The sequence below is a fragment of the Suricata suricatta genome, chromosome 8 (genome assembly GCF_006229205.1).
Source record: "Suricata suricatta isolate VVHF042 chromosome 8, meerkat_22Aug2017_6uvM2_HiC, whole genome shotgun sequence".
In the NCBI taxonomy this organism is placed as follows: domain Eukaryota; kingdom Metazoa; phylum Chordata; class Mammalia; order Carnivora; family Herpestidae; genus Suricata; species Suricata suricatta.
The window spans coordinates 29,996,082-30,017,531 of NC_043707.1; the positions used below are offsets into that span (position 1 = coordinate 29,996,082).

At 47.2% G+C, this 21,450-nt stretch overlaps 1 protein-coding gene and 1 pseudogene across 1 annotated transcript in view; one reads left to right on the top strand and one right to left on the bottom strand.

Annotated features, from left to right (window-relative positions):
• CUX1 (cut like homeobox 1) overlaps positions 1-21,450 on the bottom strand; it is a 353,536-nt gene that overhangs the window by 144,479 nt on the left and 187,607 nt on the right. Inside the window, exons 4-5 of the mRNA XM_029946913.1 lie at positions 19,718-19,796; positions 379-516 (exon numbers count right to left, since the gene is read on the bottom strand). Of these exons, the coding sequence (XP_029802773.1) occupies positions 379-516; positions 19,718-19,796 (217 nt within the window). The remainder of the gene's footprint in view (positions 1-378; positions 517-19,717; positions 19,797-21,450) is intronic.
• On the top strand, positions 6,066-6,158 carry LOC115300547 (annotated as a pseudogene).

Below are 21,450 nucleotides of genomic sequence, written 5' to 3' on the forward strand. Positions count from 1 at the left end.
GTCCCAGCAGCCATCACTACCTGACTTGCCGGATGGGGCCCTTTGATCACAGGCTGGCTCCCTGACAGGTGTCGCCCGCGGGCAACACGGCAGCCTCTTGAAAGGCGGATTCTATCACAGGATGAGCCAGGAAGAATGTTAAAGAATCCTGGCCGGTCCAGCCTACAATCACACGTTGTTATGGCGCAGAGAAAAAGTTCTACCTCTAAGCAGCTAAGCATCGACGTTCCCTCTCTCTCTAAGGACTCTGATGCTGACCCCACCCTGCCTTCCAGTGAGCCGGCTGTGAGCCCCTCCCAGCAGTGTGGGGAGGGCAGTTAGCAGCAGGGGAAAAGAAAGAGAGGACAGAGCAGAGCGCACAGTGTCTCTCCCACCCACCTTGGTTTTTCACTTCAGCAAATTCCTTGTTGTATTCTTCCAGAGTTTCCCGAAGTTTCTGGTTCTCTGTTTCGATGTCGTGCAGACGCTGCACTTTGAGCTGGAGCTGCTGCCCAAGGTCCAGAGCTGGCACGGGATCTGCAGGAGAGGACATCTCGAGTCACCTCCACTCTGGATGCAGACGAGCCACTTTCACAGTCACATGCAGGCTCAGGGCAGGCCCCCCGGGGTGCCCGGGGAACCAGCCTCCCCCACTGGCCTCCCCCGCCGGCTTCCCTGTGGCTGCCACCGCTTGGCAGGGGCCAAGGCACCCTGGCTGGGGGAGCTCCAGTGCGGCCCACCAAGGATGCGTGCAGACCCACCCCCCGGGTCCGCAGCCTAGGACGAGGCCTGGGAATGGCTGGGATTTGCCCGCAGCCCCCGTGTGGTGTGACCCTTGAAGGACTTCCTGGGCCTTGATCTGAGGGACAGGAAGGGGATGCGCGTGGTGACAGCAAGTGAAGCAGCCCCGGGCAAGCCAACCTGGCACCCATAGCTGCACCTGCAGGATGGACGGTGTGCAGGGAGGTGCCCTAAGCCTCAAGTTTCCAACAATTCTTCCGAAGTTGGAAGGAACACCTGATCCTCTGACAGCGTCTTGCTGTCACAAGGTACCCCGATGACCTGGCCTAGTGTGAGCCTGCCCAGGCCAGCAGGCAGGGGAGGGAGCACTGCACTCCTGATCATAGCAGGGATGGAGGAGACGGCCCCGGGGCTGGTTACATGAGGTCCCGTGGCCAATCCGAGGTACTATCTGCCCTTATATTTACTTACCAAAAAAAAATGGATTTAACCTAAAATTAGAGACTGTAGACACACGGAATTGAAAATATGGACTCTTTGACTTTATCATCAATTCAGCCCGAAATGGAGAGGCCTGAAATGTTCTTCTGGCGTCGCTTGGATCTTGTTTTTCCTCCTGCCAGAAAGGCATGTCTGGCCCACCTGCTCCTGGGCACCAACAAGCCACTCTGCCCCAGAGTTCTGGGCCCGGCAGAGAGGGGTATCTAAGTCCGCTGGGCTTAGAGGAGATTATTGAAGATATTTCTGGTCCGGACGCCAGCCTCACTTGTGAGGTGGCTGCGAAGATTTAGTCTCTGGGTGAGGAATGCTAAACACCAAGCCCGGAGGATCCACGGGGGTATATACTCAAGAGCTCACTTAATTTTCAAATACCAGAGGCATTACTTTTTCAGACCACCCTCAGTTCCTGGAAGCGAGGTCGGATCTCCCGTGCCTCAGTCGGCCAGTCTGCCGGGAGCCAGGAGCTCCGTGAGATGCCAACGTCCCTGCAGAGTTTACAAAAGGCAGGCTCTGGGCTCCGTCGGCACAGCAGTGGGCCTGCGCGTGGGGCTCAGCACAGCACAGTCTGCCCTGTGATGGCCCTGGCCGCTGGGCATTTATTCCATGTGTATATACAGTTTATGACTACATCACTTTCTCATTTGTGGCTTTTCATTCTTATTTTACTCAGCATTAAAATATTTACATTAAATTAGATTTCAAAATCTATTTTGGGGAGAGGTTCCTTCGAAGTAGGGGTAGTAATACCACTAGGGATTGAATTCCTCAGAACATTCCAGGTGCGGTTTTTTGGTTGTGTTTGTTCATTTCGGTGTCTTTCTAGGGTTCCCTCCTATGCACCCCGCACTCCCCCACCTTTTACCTTTTTCATCCTTCTCCCTATGGCGACTGGCCTGCGGGAAACAAACCCAGGGCCCAGGGCCACCTTCATATACAACTACAACATGAACTTGACACCGAGGTCAGAGAAGGATTGAGGAGAAGGAGAGCTGTTGCACTTGGACAAAATTCTATTAATGTTCGCACATGTAGGCTTCGTGGCACAACTGCCGGTACAAATTATATTTCTGGAGAAGCCACGCTAGCAGACTGCCCTCTCCTTCCCTAAAATCTCTCTTGACAGCTTTTCTAGCCCACTCCTTTTAAAAGGCCAGGGCCCACTGTGTCTGCTTTGAATAGGAAATAGCTTCCCTCGTTCGACTGAGCGAGGAACTCAGTGACATATAAAAATAACGTGCACATTATCAAGTGCATGGTAACTAGACCTTTAGACGAATTTTCAAAGCCTTCGATTGTAAATGAAAATTCTGACAATCTCATAATTATTCATTAGGCATGTATATTTAATTTAACACTATTAAAGGTTAATGCCTAAGTAGCAAAACTGGTCACAGAATAAAGAATGAACCGAATGTTCCACCATTCCTGAGCATTAAGCTTCAAACTTTACTACAGTACAGTTGGATTACTACAGGCCTACAGCATTTGAATATTGTTTTGGATTATGTAAAAGGCGTTGCTAGAGTACCTCCTAGGTTTAATTTTTATTACTTGTATTAAAGGAACAGCTAATTACCACATGACAATATAATGACTCTAGCATGTTTGGGCTAGAGACCAAAACAATGAATCTCGGCATGCCAAACCCCAACCTGCATGTTAATCTAGGGGAAATCATGGCTTTTTGTCTTGTTAATGACTCCCGATGCCATTAAACCCCACACAAGTATTGTTGGGTCTCATTCTGAATGTCATAAGCCTCCAACCTCAGCAGCTCAATTAGGGAGGTGTCTGGGGGAGGCCAGAGCACACACCCAAGCGAGGGACAGGAACGCACAAAATCCTGCAACCCCGCTGGCCAGGCCTCGTCCAACCCAACCCACTTTATGGTCGCAGTTCCGTCCACCCAGAGGGACAAACTTGCAAAGCGTTGTACAGCCATCCGATAGTTAATTCCTAAAACACTCTTGGAGGCATCCTATAGCTCATTATGCAACCCAGGGCTCAGCACAGAATTACGACCAACAGCAACAACACCAGTACCCGTATTTATTCGGCATCTGCTCCTGAGTACATGTAACAGGACCTCATTAATTCCAGCCATCACAGTCAGAGGGGCGAGGGGGCACTGGCATCCCACTTGGGGCCAGGGGGAGGATAGACATTGGCGAGGCAAACAGGCGCGCACAATTCTAATTAAGATTTCTGCTTCCTGAAGCACCAGTCACCTAAATTATACTGTCTTTTCAAGTACTAATTTAACAAGTATTTCCTATGCATCTATCTGCTCCAGGCCTTGCCGCGTGACGCACGGGGCCGGACATTCAGCTGAATCAGCCGGGACCAAGCCTCACAGTAGAGAAAACCCCAGTTCACGAATGACAAAGGGAAAGCGAGTATGGCCACGCTGAAGGGAGACCACTCCCAGATGGAGAAACTGGCAAAGGTAAACGTTCTTTAAATGTTTTTAAAGAGGAGGCAGAATTTAGACCCATGGAGACGGTGGTGCACTTAGTCCTTGTGGAAGACGCAGCAAGGGGAAGATCAAGGAGCAGGAAAGTGCCAGCACGGCCCAAGGAACACTTCAGTCTCACTGCAGGCACCCACGTACGTTCTATGATGTCAGCAATGTTCTAGGTGCTGGGGGGGTGGGAAGAACACAGTGGCGAAAAGGCAAAATCCTGACTCTCAAGGCTTGACAATCTACTGCAGTGAAGGAAACTGAAAAAAAAAAGCAAAACTAAACAAAACAGAATACTTTCAAGTACTGCCAAGCAGGAGTAAGAGAGGAAATGGGGTATGGGGACAGGGAATGGGTCCTGGAGACAGATGGACAGGGAGGGCCTCTTGGAAGAGGTGATGCCAAGATTAAGACCTGTGTAACAAAGGGGAGAGACTGAATCCTCTTGGCAGAAGGAAGGGCAGTGCAAAGGCCCAGAGGCGGGTGTGAGCGTGGCCCATTCAAGGCACAGAGGGAAGCTGGTTAGGCTGCAGTGAAGGGGAGGGAGAGAACGAGGGCCATGTCGTCAGCAAGGCCTGTGCTCAAGGATCTAAAGAAGAACGCAAGCAGTGAAGGGAAGGCATAGAAGATATAAAGAAGAATCAAACTGAATTCTGGAATTGAAAATACCACGTTGGAAGTGCCCCCCGGTGCGGTAGGTAGCACGTTCTTCTCTTAAAAATACAACGCCTGAACCAAGTCTGTTTTCAACTCTACTTCCGATGGGAAAACCCGCCAGAGAAAAGGCTTCTCGCGAGGTGAGCCACTGGGACAGGAGAAAACTGCAGGATGCTGAACCGAAAACAGTTTTGTTGGTTTAGTGGCAAAGCGTTTAACAGTTGTGCGTTTAAAGACGAGTTATACACTTTTCGTTTGCAAAGCGAAGTGTTCCAAATTAGCTGCCCTGCTCTCTGACGGCAGATGGCCATCAGTAATTGCTGCCTGAGAGACATTTCTGGAAAAGCAAACGCATCAACTCTGTCTTCGTAGATGTGATGGTTTAATACTTAGTGGGGACAAAACCCACTTCTTGAAAGACGCTCATGCTATAGCAACAGCATTTTAAAAGCAGATATTTGGAAACATTCCTATCATTGTCTAAACTTATTCAGCAGCACCTGGGTGGCTCAGTTGGTTAAGCATCTGACTTTAGCTCAGGTCATGACCTCACAACTCGTGGGTTTGAGCCCCACGTCGGGCTCTGTGCTGACAGCTCAGAGCTTGGATCCTACTTTGGATTCTGTGTCTCTGTCTCTCTCTGCCCCTCCCCCTGCTCACGCTCTGTCTCTCTCTCAAAAATAAATAAACATTAAAATAAAAAAACTTATGGGCAAAGACAACATCCTTTACAAAAATGTCTTAACCACTAAAATTTACTGCAAAAATGCAGAGGCAGGAGAATATGGGGGGAGGGATCAGCTAATAAAAACAGAACCAGAAATGACAAGAGATAATGGGATTTGCTGACAAGACTAAAACAGTTATTACAAGTCTGCTTGAGGATTTAAAGTAAAACAGGAACACAATAAGGAGAGAAATGGAAGATACAAAGAGAATCAAATGGAATTCTAGAGCTTGAAATACAATGTCAGAAATGAAAAATTAAATTCCCTACACTGGCTTAACACCAGATTAGACACGGCAAAAGAAAAAAGATTAATAAATTCAAAGACAAGATCATAGAAACTGTCTGAACAGAAACGTGAAGAAAAAACTGAAAAAAAAAAGTTACTAAAACCTCAGCAACCTGCGGAATGGTATCAGGCAATCTAACATACCTGTCCTGGAGAGAAGCAGGGGGCGTGTCTGAAGAAACACTGGTGAAATTTTCCAAATTTGGTAACAGCTATAAACTAAAACTCCAAGAAACTACAAACATGATAAACACGGAACACCAATAAGCATGATCAAACTGGTGGAAAGAAGAATCAAAAGACAAAGAAAAGCCAGAGAAAAGACTCATTCTATACAGGGGGGAAAAAAGGTAAGACTAACTGGAGATCTCCCGTCAGAAATAAAGTGGGTCGGTCCTGAGGAAAACAAAACAAAACAAAACAAAACAAAACCCAAATTGCCAACATACAGTTTTATACCCAACAAAATTATCTTTCAGAAATGTACAGTAGAGGCCCCCCTCCCATTTTTAGATGAACAAAAGCTGACAGAATTCACTGTCAGTGTGCCTACACTATATGAAAAATGAAAGAAAATGGTGCCGGATGGAAGCCCAGATGTGCACAAAGGAATAAACAACACCAGAAATGATAAATATATAGGTGAAAGTAAAATACTACTTTTCTTGTTTTACATTTCCTGAAAAGACTATTTAAAAGCAAAAATAGTAGTGCTCACTTTGGCAGCACACGGAATGATACAGAGAAGATAGCATGGCCCCCGGGCAAGGATGACACACAATTCATGAGTGTTCCATATTATAGGATTATAACAGATATACAAGTAAAATGAATAGTGATACACAAAGGCCTGAAGAGAGAAAATAAGTGTACTAGAGGATTCTTACATTGCATGTAAAGTAGTGTAATATTACTTGAAGGTATAGTGTAATAAATTAAAGATGCTGACTGTAAACCCTAAGTAATCACTAAGAAAACAAGACAGAGTTATAGCTAATAAGACAATTGGGGAGATAAAATAAGATTATAAAAATAATCAAATGAAAGTAGGAAAATATAACAAAAACAGGTAACACAACAAGTAGAAATCAATCAGTGAGATGGAAGATTTAAACCCAACTTTACCCATGATTGCATCAAATGTAAAAGATCTAACATTCTATTTAAAAAGAAAATTACTGGACTAGATAATAAAGGAAGGCATAACTTTACAAGAAATGCAACTTAAACATCATAACAAAAATAGGTTAATAGGAAAAAAACAGGAAAAAATATAACATGAAAACACTAATTAAAAGAAAACTGGAGTGCCTACATTAAAATAAAAAGAAAGTTTAGGACATGAAATATTACTAGAGATAAAGAAAATCACTGTACCACTTAAAAGAACCAAATCATTGACAAGCTATGACAATCCTAAAGACATATACACCCCAAAAAACCCAAAGCTTCAAAAACATGAATCAAGAACTGAAAGGAGAAAAAAAAATCCATAATAATGAAGGTTTCAAAACTCTGTTCTCACTAACAGGACAACTAGATATAAAATCAGTCTGAATATAAAAGGCTTGGACAACACTATCAACCAACCTGACCTGATTGCCATTTATAGAACACTCCACTCAAAAACTACAGAATATGCATTCTCTTCAAGTGCACACACTCATAAGGAGAGAACATATACTAAATTATAAAATAAATCTTGATAAATTCAAAGGAACAGAAAAATCATACAATGCATGTCTTGTAACCACAATGGAATAAATCAATGACCTAACCCCCACTCTCACTTCATGAAACTTGATAAGGAAGAGTGAATAAAACACAAACTAAGTAGAAATTAGTAAATAATAAGAACAGAGAGTAATAAAACTTAAACGAGGGGTAGGTGAGGAGAAAAAAAGCAAGGCAAAGAAAAGCTGGTTCTTAAGAAAATAATCATTACAACCGATAAGCCTCAAGCCAGAATGATCAAAGGGTAAAAAGAGGGAATCCACAAATTCACTAAGATCAGGAATGAAAAACGGGGCATCACTACACATCCTACAGATATTTTAAAGATAACAAAATATTATGAACATCAATACAGAGCAAAATATTATGCCAATAAACTGGATAATTTACATGAAATGGATCATTCCTTGAAAAATTACCAAAACTGACCCAAGTGGAAATAAAAAATCTTAACAGCCATATAAATGTTAAAGAAGTTAAATTTGTAATGAAAAACCTTGCATCAAAGAAAACCCAAGGTCCTGACAGATTCACTGGTGAACTAGAGAAGTTTTAGGGAAGAATAATAGATATCTTCCACAAACTCTTTCAGCAAATAGGGGAAGAGGTAGCACTTCTCAGTTCATCTTATAAGACCAGCATTATCTTGATACCAAAACTCAAGAAAGAGTTTAAAAGGAAAAACAAAAACAAGAACAACCAAAGAAGCAAAAACCTAGAGTCCTATATTCCTTATGAGTTTAAATGCGAATGTCCTTAATAAAACAGCAAATTGAATCCAGCAAATTCTAAAAAGCATAATACATCATAACCAAGTTAAGATTTATCCTAGGAATATTAGGCTGATTAACATTACACAATCAATCAAATGATTTCACCATATTAAGACAACAAAAGGAGAAAAATCATATGATCATCTCAATAGATGGAGGAAAAAATCTGACAAAATTCAATATTCACTCATGACAAAAACTCTCAGCAAACTAGGAATAGAAGGGCATTTTCTCAACCTTATAAAGAAAGTCTACCAAAAAAGCTCACAGTTAATATTATACTTAATGGTGAAAGACTGAATGTGTTTCCATGAAGTTGGGACCAATGCAACGCATCTGCTTTCTCCACTTCTATTCACTGTCATACCTGAGGTTCTAGCCAGTACCAAAAAAAGAAAAAAAAAAAAAGTCAAGAAAAAAATATTTGACATTACAGATTGGAAACCAATGTGCATACAGAAAACTTCAGTTAACACTGTCAACCAGTTTGACTTGACTGGTATTTACGGAACACGTCATCCAACAACTACAAGCACACAATCTCTTCAAGAGCATGAGAACATTCAAGATGGAAAATCCTAAGAAATCTACAAAAAAACTTCCAGAGTTTGAAAAGGCCACAAACACAGTATTATTATATAAAAATTAACTGCATTTCTTTTTTTTTAATGTTTATTTATTTCTGAGAGACAGAGCATGCGTGGGGGGAGAAGTGGGGGGGGGAGGGAGAGAGAGAGGGAGAGGGAATCCCAAGGAGGCTCCGTGCTGTCAGTGCAGAGCCCAACGTGGGGCTCGATCCCACAAACTGGGAGATGATGACGTAAGCTGAAATCAAGCCAGGCCTATATGTTGAAAGCTATGAACCTTTGCCAAGGGAAATTACAGAAGACCTAACAAAATAAACCATGCTTGAACTGAAAGATTTGATAGTATTACCAATTTTCCTCAGATTATCAACAGATATAGCAGAACACTGACAAAAATTCTTGGAAACACTTTTGTAAAAATTGATAAGTTAAATCTATAATTTATATTGAAATTCACTTAGCCAAAACTATTTTTGAAAAAGAAGACCAAAGATAAAGGACTTATATTACCTGATTTTAAGACTGATAAGCTACAGTAACCAAAATAGTGTGATAGTAACATAAGGATAGATACACAGATCAGTGAAAGAGACTCCAGAAAAATATCTCACACACATAACATCCAACAGTTTTCAATGAAACTTGGCCCCAAACCCACACCATACATGAAAGTTAACTCAAAATGTTTATAGGCCTAGAGGTAAAAGATAAAATCATACAACTTCATTCAAAAACCACAAGAGAAAAAAATATATAACTAAGGCAGTAATTCCTTAGAACAACAACAACAACAAAAAAAAAAACCAACCAAAAAAATAATAATAGTAACTTGGACTTTATTAAAATACTTATCCTCACGTGGGGAGAAAACATTTGCAATGCATGTATTTGACAAAGTACTTGTATCTAGAATATGTAAAAGGAAAATCTACAACTCAGAATGACAAATCCATTTTTTTTTAAAGGGGCAAAAGACTTTAGTGAAGATCTAAGAAAGATCAAAAGGCACATGAAAAACCGGTCCGCGTCATCAGGAAAATGCAAATTAAAATCACGACAAAACATGCGATGTTGGAAGGCGAAGAGACCGGCAGAACAACCGAAGGAGGGGACGTGGGGCACGTGGCGCTCCGACCGGGTTCGCGCTGGGGACTATAGGACAGTGCTACTTTGAAAACCCAGTTTGGCAGTTTCTTATCAAGCTAACCATGACCTGTCCTAGGTCAAAACAATTCTAGCCTCAAATTCTAGCCTGTTTAAAATGTATGTCCAGGGGCGCCTGGGTGGCAGAGCTGGTTAAACATCTGACTCTTGATTTCGGCTCAGGTCACGATCTCGTGGATCGAGGGTTCGAGCCTTGGATCGAGGGTTCAAGCCCCACCTCAGGCTCTGAGAGCGAGGAGCCTGCTTGGGATTTTCCCTGTCTTCCTCTATCTCTGTTGCTCCTCGACTTGTGTACTTTCTCAAAATGAATAAAATAAATAAAAATAAATAAAATGTATGTCCACGTGACAGCTGCTCATGAATGCTTACAGTGGATCACATACAATAGCCTTATGCTGGAAACAACACCAACGTCCATCCGTGGACGGATGGATAAGCAAGTTGTTAGAGCCCGCAGAGCGGAAAAGGAAAAGGAAAGGGCTATGATACAGATGAATGACACGGGTGAATCCCCAACATGCCGTGCCGAGGGGAAGAAGCCAGACACGTTAGAGAACGTACCCAAAGACTCCATTTATGCGAAATGCCAGAAATGGCGAATCTCACCGAAAGCAGATCCGTGGTTGCTGGGGTCTGGGGTCATCAGGGAACTTTGGAGACCATGGACATGTCCCACATCTGGGCTGTGAGGGTGGTCATGCTATCAAATTGTATACTTAAAATCGGTATGTTTTATTGTATGCAAATCATGCCTCGATCAAGTGGACTTCAAAGTATGATTTTTTTTAAGAGCCAGAGTTTTTGTACTGCTGATAAAACACAAATGTGAAGCTTTTATTTTTCACCACATCCTTTCAAGTCCTAGCATGTGGTTTATAATGTATTTAATATATTTCTGTAATTACACGTGTATCATTTAAGTAAGGGGGAATGATTTGGGTAAGATTTGGGGTACATGAACAAAAGAAGTTTGGAGACCACTGACTTAGACCTGTCTGGCCACTGTGCCGGATGGGAGAAGGGGGAGCGAAGGCGGTGAGCCCAGAGAGATGAGAGGTCGTGGTGGCCTGGACGAGGGTGGTGATGGCTGATCCACATCGAGGTCGAGTTTGGGGAATACTCCGGAGGCCAGGTCAGCAGGACTCACGAGGGAAAGAAAGGACCCCAGGCTGACTCCCAGGGTGATGTTCTCTCCCTTCCCCTAGGGTTGGCTGGGAGTGGGTGGGGGTGTGGAAATCAGCTGTTCTACTGTTGTCTGGTGCTCGTGTGGAATTTGGGAGCTTAACACACATTGGAAGTCACTCAAGGAGGGGCACCTGGGTGGTTCAGTCAGGTTGAGCAATGGACTCTTGATTTCGATGGACTCTTGATTTCAGCTCTGGGTCATGATCTCACGGTTCATGAGATCAAGCCCTGCATCGAGCTCTGGGCTGACAGTGCAGAGTCTGCTTTGGGTTTTCTCTCTCTCTCTGCCCCTGCCCTGCTCATGATCTCTCTCTCGCTCTCTCAAAATAAATAAGTTAAAAAAAGAAGTCACTTAGGGAGAGAATATAAATGGTGAAAAGAAGGCTAAGCAGAGCCTGGAATCTACCCCCATTCGGAGCCTGGCAAGGAAGAGAGGTGGCCACGATGTTGGGAGGGGGGTGTCGCGGGCAGTAGTGGGGGCCAGGGGGTGGTCACCAGCATAACGGACTCTCAGAGTCTTGCTGTCATGGGGAGTAGAGAGGCGGCCAGTGGCTGAAGATGGCCCCTCCTCGGATCACGTGTATTTTCTCAGTGCAACACGAGGTGTGTGGAGATCAGGGTGGAAAGACGGTATGAACAGTACACGTATGGGGAAAGGGGGATAAAGTTGGGGCCAGTCTATGCTCTTCCGACTTTCCGTAAACTGACATCCCCGGTCTTCCTTTTATTTCGGATTCTCTGAATCACTATAAAGGATGTGACGGCGTGCTCTGATAAACACGGCAGTCTTGGTGCAGGGAACTTCTGGAAGGAGGAGGACGATGCCCCCAGACTTCACAGAGAGGCTGGGAAGTGGGGTTTCCGACTCGCTGGGGCCGACGTGTGGACAGGCTAGCGGTGAGCTGCCTCTCCATATACATCGTGAGGACTGGAAAGGATGACCGCTGAGTCCAAGCTCATGTCTGTGCAGAGAGCTCTGCGGGCAAAGGGGCCGCTGCGGCCATCGGAGGGTGGAGGTGTTCCTTGTGAGTGCCATCCCTGCGATGACATCACAGCACAGCAGACGCTACTTTTCGCCAGGGCACTCTAGGCTAATGTAATCATACGATTACATAATTAACCCAGCTGTCTCATTAAGAAAATCAACTGGAATTCAGGGCATAATTAGTCATACGGCAATTAGCATGCTGATGAGCAACTGATGAAAAGCTGTCTAGATATCAAGTGTGCCAGGACCACCCCGGTTACGGCTATGGGGGAAAGAGGCGACACACCTCCCCAGGCCAGGGAACCCAGGATCTCCAAGTCCTGGCTCACGAGTCCCCGCACTGGGACGAAGGGCTGGGCAGGGAGAGCCCAGAAGCGGAGGGCCACCTGCGAAGTGGTGGCCGGCACTCAGACGCCCATCTTGTCACGTCTGCCTTTCTTTAAAATGTAGCTAATGACTCAGCTCACAGACCTATGACAGGGAGGCTCATCAGGCCCCACGTCTGTCTGAAGCTGGTCAGGGAGGCCAGAGAAGCTGTCTTCCTATCTGGTTCACAGTCGCCTGTGCTGGGCAGAGCGGAGCTGTTTTTTGGCCTCTGGGCCCGGGGCTGCCCCCAGGACTAGCTCGGGCCCTGCACCCAGCGGGGAGACAGGAGGGCATCTGCCACCCACGGGCGTCGCATCTTGGCTGCAGCCCTAGCTTGTCCTCTGTCCTGTTTGGGTGCTGGTGGCTGATTCTTGCGTGAGACGGAAAACGTCTTATGAAGGTAAACTGAAAATGTGCAAAGGGGATCCTGAGGTTACAGAGTTCTCTCTGGAGGGGCCTGGGCACCGGCTGGGCTGCCAACACCGGGAGACCTACAATACACGGACTGGAGGAGCCTCACAGGATCAGGCTAGAGCGGCCACTGACTCTAAGGTCTTAAAAAAATGCCACCAAGTAGCACGTCCTTTTAAAGCTTGCTATGAGAAGCCAGGGGTGTTTCTAACTAATTCCTACAATTTTGCTTCTTTTTTTCCGGGCGTCTTGCAATTGGGATCCTTGAGGTGGGGGGTACAGGGGTGGGGGAGGCACAAGCAGGGAAGGAAGAACGGAAGTAACAGTATTTTTCAATGTTAACTGCTGGCGTGGTGTCCTCTCTTGGAACCAATGTGATGGGCCCGGAGGACCAGATTTGTATGGTCTTCTTATGGAAGAGCATTAAAAAGCAGTTCTTAAAATGATGACGTCCCAGGCTCTGTGCTGACAGCTCAGAGCCTGGAGCCTGCTCAGATTCTGTGTCTCCCTCTCTCTCTGCCCCTCCCCTGCTCACTCTCTGCTCTGTCTCTCAAAATAAAATAAAGACATTAAAAAAATTAAAAAAAAAATGATGACGTCCTACTTTACTTCTAGATCCTCAACGCTGGGTGGAAGGGGATATTTACATCGGTGTAGTTTTTCCCGAGGGCAAGTTCAAACCTCCCGGAGGGGCACCTGGGAGTGGGGGCATCCCGTTACGTTCTGAAAACACGGTGACCTCTCTTCGGCTAGCTCTCTCCCAAGACTTCTGCAAACTGCCACCTCCACTTACCCCTGCAGGCAGACCAGCCGTTCCACGCAAAGAGGGAGAGCGGGCAGGCATGAAACATGGAGTTCTAGCGGCGTGTCATGGGCCGATGAATATTTTATATCACTGGTACTGTGCTTCCTAAGATTTAAATCTTAAAATAAACCCTTCCAGGCACTGCCTCTGTGTTTGAAGGGCTTGCGTCTGGAGAACCCAGACCGCATCTTAGCAAGGGGTGAAGGATGACTCCCTGCCGGGGGGCCACGGATGAAGGCAAGAAGGCGATGCGAGACTGCAGGGCGGCCCTTGATGTGTCGGCACCCAGAGCCTGGAGAAGCTCAGGCGCATGGATACACAGGCGGGAGCCCCTCCCACTTTGTCTCTTTTTCTCCACTCTCAACTTAAAAAAAATGTCATTACCAACATGCTTCTGAGATTGAAGAGTCACAGTTGTGCTCTCCACCAAATGAGAAGTGTTTCGCAGAGGGGCGCCTGGGTGGCTCAGTCGGTTGAGCATCCGGCTTCGGCTCAGGTCGTGATCTCGTGGTTTGTGGGTTCGAGCCCCATGTTAGGCTCGAATAGCTAGCTCAGAGCCTGGATCCTGTCTTTAGAGTCTCTGTCTCTCCCTCTCTCCGACCCTTCCCTGCTCACACTGTCTCTCTCTGTCTCAAAAATAAATAAAAACCATTTAAAAAATTTTTAAAAAAGTGTTTTGCAGATACTCAACTGACAAGGGCTTAAGTTCTTATCTGCAATCCATTAATAGGGGCTATTCAGAAACTATGATCATGATTCTTTTCCTGATCTATGCTTCCTCCCCAAACACCGCCCCTCCCACCCCACAAATTGTTGGGATAAATACATGCTCATTGTAAAAAAAAAAAAAATCTGAAAAATATCAAGAAGCAAGAGCAAGTCACCCATGCGAGGTTAATTTCCGGCAGATTATGCATACCGTCATAATTTTGCTCAGAATACAGTAACATGTCAGCTATGCAAGAGCCCTTTCTCAAAGGCTGTGTGGTCCCTGCTATTCTAGAAGGAGCTGCCCAGGAAGGGCCATGCCTCAACCGCGTTTGTGAGTCAGGGGCGTGCACCGGGACCCGGAAGTGCTGGCCAAGGGAATGTGTTTTGCAAGTTCTTACACAGCACACCTTGAACCTCTTCTTGCACACCTGGGGTCACTGCCGTTGACGCATAATTCACTGAACTTGGCTCTCGCCCACAGATCCCCATGCGGAAGGATGTAGGTAGGCCTCCCGAGGGAGCCGGCCACAGCGGGCCTGCCCCCTGTGGGGGAGCCTTGTCCAGGTGTCGTGGGCAAGTCACCTTGGTGGCAGAGGCTATGACATTCTTCATGTGGCTAATCATCAGCAAGCAATAAATATAAATCTCAATCAGAGGTGGATTAAAATAAAAAATCTTAGATGTGCCCAAGTGTAAGCCACCCCTGTATGCTCACCATAAACATTAGGATATAAAAATCTGTGACAAAAGTGACAGAAGAAGCCATCTAGACCAACGCAGTAAAATCCTAACTTATTTATGAATCGAAATGTAAAACTGCCCTCCTATGGCCATGACATCGACAAAAAAGGCAAGGGTCACTTTCAAGGAGAACAATGATCAGAGGCGATAAGAGAATCGGGAAGAGAGGTTAATCCTCCAAACTTGTCAGCTGATCTTCCTTTTAATTAATAAACCAGAGAGAACCACGGAAACAAGTCCTGAAGGACATCACGCCGCGCTCACCGCGTCCTGGCAAGGGCTGTCCTGGTGGCCTTCCTCACCATCCACTGCACCTCCTACATGCAGATGAAACCTGTCCATTTCCCTCTAACCTCACTCCTGCTACCTGAAATCAAAGGATCTCATGTCTCCCACTCCAGATCCCCTTGAGCCACCTTTCCAATCTGCTGTCCTACCTGTAGAGTCAAGGATGACTTTTTTATTACAGGCATCTGATCGTGCATTTCCATGCTTACGAGCCATGATTGGTGCCTCGGGCAGACGGAGTCCAGAATGCTTCCCATGACCTACCAGGCCCCCACCCGCCTTTGCAGCTGGGTGACCACACTGGTGGGTGGCCTTTGCTTGGGCCTATTAGCGCCCCCTTGACCTGACCATGTCTTGGTTTAGATGACAGGACTGCCCTCTCCTCTTGCTCGCCAAGCAGGGACCCTGCCCGGTCCTTCCTGATCTACACTTTGTGTCCACTGGGCTCTGTCTCCGAAGTGCTTGTCACTCCTACGCTACAATGACTATGTGCGTGATTAGTTTTAATGCCCACATTCCTGGCACCCTCTGAAGCCCACGAGAATAGGAAGCTATTTGGCTGATTTGCTCCCGGCTCTATCCCTGCGACTCAGCGTGGTTCCTGGGACATGCAGAGGGGCCGGCTGTTGAGGCGCTGACCGACGAATCCCAGGGAGGCTGGGGGTGGGGGTCACAGGAGTGTGGAAAGAGAGGGTGCTCTGGTTGAAGTAAGCAGGATATTTCCAATAAAAAACATCTTAAAATACTCTCCAAATGGCCTAGAGAATGCAGAATCTGGTGGCAAATAAGGAAGAAGGTAAAGCAGGGGGTCCCAACTTTTTTAACTAATTGGAGGAATAGGCAGGACAATGACATATTTAACTGTTTATCTTGTGTCTTCAGTACAAATGAACTTTGGGGAAGAGAAATAACATGATCTGAGATCTGGGATGCTGAAGATGACCAAGAAGGAAGACACAGGGCTCCAATGTTTCTTCTCCCTCAGAGGAGAGGAGGGCTGGAGGGGGGAAGGGTGGGCACAGCGGGTGTGAAGCCTGGGATTTCCGGCAGGACAGCTGGTAAACCAAACACGGGCTCTGGGCATTGGTCCCTCTGAAGCGCATGGGCCGGCTTGCAGAACCTGGAGTGCTAAGGGTCATATAAATGTCTATGCGGGCAGGTGCATCTTTATGGAAAGACATGAAAGCGAAAGGAGAGCCCACACAGGTATCACAATGCTACAATTCAACGCCCGATACGCTCTGCTCCCCTGCAGCCCAGGTTGGGAGACGACGCAGAGCGTTCTCTCTCAGTGAGAGCGTCGCTCTGGGGAGTACGGGTCAGTGCGAACAATTAAAGACTGCGAAACCTAGACTATGTTCTGAAGAAATAATTTGACCCTTTAATTTATTCCCTCAACCAGTATTTGGGCAGTTTCTGCTCTGCGGCAGGCACTGGGGTAAAGGAGACAGTAGGAAAGGTGGGGGGGCAGAAAGGAAACCAGCGGAGCGTCGAGTAGTTATCACAGAGGCAAACACACAGGGCATGGGGGGCGGGGGTGTGTGTGACAGAGACAGAGAGGCCCACCTGAGCCAGACCTGGGAGGTCAGGCAGGAGTACGCCATCAGCGGAGAGGGGGCCTGGCCTGCCCGCAGGGTGAAGAATAACCTTTCTTGCAAGCTCAGAGACTCGCTTTGAGGGACTGTAGACATGAGGAGGGGGGCCTGAAGTACGAGGCAGAGAGCAGAAGCTGGGATGAAGAGAAGTGGATGGAATCCAGAACATTCTGGAGGCAGCGTGGCCAGGGCTCGGTGACCCCGTGCTCCAGCGTGAGCAGCTGGGTCGGAGGTGGTGCTGCTTGCTAAGAGAGGCAAAGCAAGGAGGAGCCGGTTTCCTCTGGACACAGTGGGTGGTTTTGGCGTGCCCATGTCATCCTGGTGGGGATGCACAGGGGCCACTGGATGTGCAGGCGGAACCTCAGGAGTCAGAACTGAGCTGAGGCTGAGCTTCAAGAGCCACTGGTGTGACGCCTGGTGGGTCTCGGACGATGGACCCCTCGGGCCATGTCACATATTACACCTGTGATATGCCAGGCTCTGCTCCAGTTGCTGGGCACAGAGTGACAAAGCAAAGCTGTCCTCAGGGGGCTTTCATTCCAATAGAGCCAGCAGGTGAGAAACAAGGAAAGACACAAATAAGTAAGATTTCTGGAAGGGGTCCCTGGGGGCTGGTTCTGTCAGGCTTCCAGGCCAGCCTCCTTGGTCAGTGGGACTTCGGCCCCACCTCTTCCTGGACCCACCTGCTCGGCTCTTCCTGGGCTCCTGGAGCTGGATAACGTGCCACCCAGCTGAAATCCCTGTCCCATTATTGAGAGCCTCCTGCTCTTTCCTGACACAGCATAAGTTGCTGTTTCTAGCATCTGCAACTTAACACACCCCATCACTGTTTCTGGGTTCAGCTGGATCGAAGCCCGAAGTGCACAGACAGTTAAGACACCCTGACTCCCCCCAACGGCGTGACTGTCAGTAAATGCAACACTATTGACCAGGTCCTTCCTGTAAGTCTCAGCCGCAGGATTACTTCATCTGAGCAGTAAGCAGACTTGAAAACACAGGGAGAATGCTCCAAGCTCCAGTCCTGCTTTTCAAGGAACTTGTTAGATCCGTCCGACTGTGGCATTTGTAAAGGAAGAAACACCTGGGAGGGGGGCAAAAGGCATCTACGTGCCAGGCCGAGGTAGTTCGATGGACTTTTACTCTCACAGAAAACATCAAACGGCCAATTTGCTCATTCTGAAACTGAAACTGCAAACTTGGGATTCTCTGGCCAAAAATGATAATTATGAAGAATATCATCAATATGGGGAAAATGCCTCTGGGATGGTAGTAAGCAAGAAAAACAGAATGTAAATATATGCCCATGTTACAACCAAAATTCTATAAAAATGATCTAAGTCTATGAATGAGGCCTGCTCAGGCAAAGAGGAATGTTGGTTTAAAGAAAAAAAAAATCTCTTATTGGCTTATGAGAGATTAAGACAGAAAATAATTACAGAAAGAGAAATCCAATAACTTATTAAAGTGACTGCTTAGTTAAGAAACTTCACCAAGGGAAAACCCAGGTACAAATGAACTTGTAAGAAAGAGAGTGTACGTTATTTAGCAAACAGCAGCAAAAGGCTCTCTGCATCTTTGGCGAAGACAAAATAAGCCTGCCCCCTTTCAACTAAGTCACCAACACAAACTTGCAATAGAAAATGCAGCGGGCCTAACACGCTGCCAATTCCTGAGACACAGTGCATGTAAGGCACCAAATGATCCAGTTACTGTGAAGAAGTCTCCTCAAGAGCCCCAGCCAGAGTCTTCAGGGAACCCCTAGGGGGATACAAACTCTTACAGAAAATCAAAAGGCTAGAATTTGGAACCAAGGGATGGATGCGCTCCTAAGACAGTGAAAAGTTCAAAGAAAACCATTCTCATCACTAGGCTGTTCCCCATCCTATCCATTTTCCAGATGAGGAAGCTGAGTTCCAGAGAAGAAAAAGGAATGTGGCCAAGACCTCACAACAGGCCCTGGCAGGAGAATCTATATCTCCCTGCTCTTTGTCCAAAGTGTCCAGAATGCTTTCTGCCACCCTTAGGTTGGTGTGGCCTCCATTAAGCCCCACTCCCAGAGGGGCCAGTACAGCCAATGGTGAACCTGAACTGGAGTCCAAGGAGACGGGTTTCTGCTCTGCTTTGTTAGGAGCGGCTCTAGTAATGCCAGCAATGTTCAAAGGGCTATTAAGAGCAAGTGAGCAACTCCAACAGCCAGGCAGGGTGATGGTAATTGGGCTTTCTTGGTCAAAAGCGGAAGACATTCAAACTGCTTTCCTAATTTTCTGATCTGAGTCTTCCCAGGACTGAGCTGAGACCCATGTGATCCTGTCCGTCACTACCCCATGGATTCTTGGTGGGGGCAACACCCAGGAAAAGAGGACCATGGGACCTGCGGCTCACAGCGTTCTAAAATCTGCCTCACTTTTCTAAAATAAGGCCTGAAAAACCATCACTTCTCTGAATGCCCAGAAAGCATCATTAAAAGTTCAACTCCTTAGTTTCTTTAAAAGAAAAAAAACAACCCACAGTATGTGGTAACAAGCTACCCCTTGTCCTTGGCTAGAACCCTTCGGTGAAAGACTTGCCCAGAGGCTACGGAGATTCCCTGGATGACCTGGGAGGGAGGAGGCATTCAAGGTGCCCCACTAGGGCCATTCCTGAATGTGGAATCGGCCCGCTCAGAACCGTGAACGTTCAGAATGTCTACATAGCACATACGTGGGTTCCATTTCTTCTCTGGGCACGGGTAGCATTTTATACCAAAGAGCAAGGTAGCCCCACAGCCGTGAGTCTCCGCATTTACAAAGGCACCAAAAGGAAGTTACATGATTAACTTCAGGAAATATGCATCTGATTTCCATACCCATCCAAAGTCTGGGTTTTGAAGAATCCGTAGTCCCAGAATTCCTGGTTTCCTGGGAGCACTGCCATTCCTGGGATAATTCTGTTAGGGAAGCTGAGAAGAACCCAAGACCCACCGACCTGCCGACACACAGTGCCCACCAGTGGGTCGCGTGGGTGCAGGGACTTACCCGGAACATCAATCAATCTCTTGTAGACATTCAAGAAGGCCGCCTCAGCTTCTTTACTTCTTTTACTCAGTGCGTCAATCTGAAAGGTGACGGAAGAAGGAAAAGAAAAAACAAAGAGCTCAAAATGTGTCAAGAGGGAATTTAGAAATCATCACACATCTATCAAGTTCCCACAGCAAAGAGAAGTCTGATTTGTTCATGAAAATGCCGGATGGCTGGGCCTTCCTCTCCAGGTACATGACTGCAGACACAGGAAAGGGAGACAATCCACATGGCCCGGCTGGTGAGGGGGACGAGGCGGGAGCAGTGCTGTGCAATTGGGGAGCCATTTGTGACACTCGGCCCCACTGCCCGGCTGAGCGGGGGCTCTCCACAGAGTAAAACTGTTCCTCTCCTTCGTCTGTGAGTGTTCACTAGGAGCTGACGTGGGGGGCGGGGTGGGGAGGCTGTGGTCCAGTGGGAAACAGGTATTCAAACAGGTGGCTGAACCCCACCCGGGAGAGTGCTAGGTAAGCAGAGCCCCAGGGACGCTGAGAAAGGGCCATCAAGCAGGAAAGTGAGTGACATTTAAGAGTAGTTCACCAGACAGGAAGGAGACTGTGTGAAAAGGGAGGGACATATTCAAACACCTGGGGCAAAAGTCTTGAAAATCTGGGGGTTCGTAGATCCTCCTTAAGGATTTTATGAGGGGTGTCTCATAATTCTGAGGCGCCTCACAGCTCTTAGGCATAACTCTGCCTAATTTTATGAGGGTGGCTCCGTCAGCTGTGCGTCTTGACTCTTGATTTTGGCTCAGGTCATGATCTCACGGTTTGTGGGATCGAGCCCTGCACTGGGCTCTGCGCAGAGTGCGGAGCCTGCTTGGGGTTCTCTTTCTCTGCCCCTCCACCTACTGCCCACCTCCTGCCCCACATGAGCGTGCGCTCTCTCTCTCAAAACAAATAAATGCTAAAAAGTAAAAGGATTTTATGAAAGCCAAGGACCCTCCTCCTAGAAACACACGCACACGTGGTTATGTGCTCAATTTTGGCCACTCACATGCCCTCCTGTGTTGTGTCCTTGGAATCCAGATCAAGGGCCCACGCATGGGGCTGTCACAACAAACCATGGAATGCGGGGGGTGTGCTGGGGCGAGAACGGGGATACATGCATAACAGGACCGGGCAGGTGAGCAGCTCAGACCGCGACAGGCCAGCAGTGCATGCAGGAGGGGACCAATCGGGGGTCTCTGCCCTCACCCAGTGAGCGATGGCAGCCACGGCGAATGAAGAAAGGGGGCCGATCACGGAGAATGAGGTCAAACTGAAGTGACACGAGGCACGGAAGAAGCAGGTAAGTCAAGGACGACGCCCAGGTTTTGCTAGCTTAGGCACCAGGCTAGTTTCTGGGCCGGTGGCCAGGATCAGTTTGTCTCGTGAATTAACCCTGCTGAGCCAGCATAAAGTCTATTCATCAGAGAAAGGGGACCCACGAAACTCCTAGGTATGCCGGACGCACGTCCCAAGAGCCTCGCATTGCTGGATGAACCCTGTGCGTATCTGGCTCACAGAACACGCTTGCTGAGACATCAGAGAGCCTTTCACACCTGAAGCACGCAAGACGCGGCACGCACGGAGCTCGTCCTGGCTCAGGGGAAGGACGCCAAATTACATGCTCCGTCTGTCCCCTCGCAGAATTATACTCTCTGTCTCCAATGTTATTAAAGAGGCAAAAGGATGTGGCTTAATTACAGG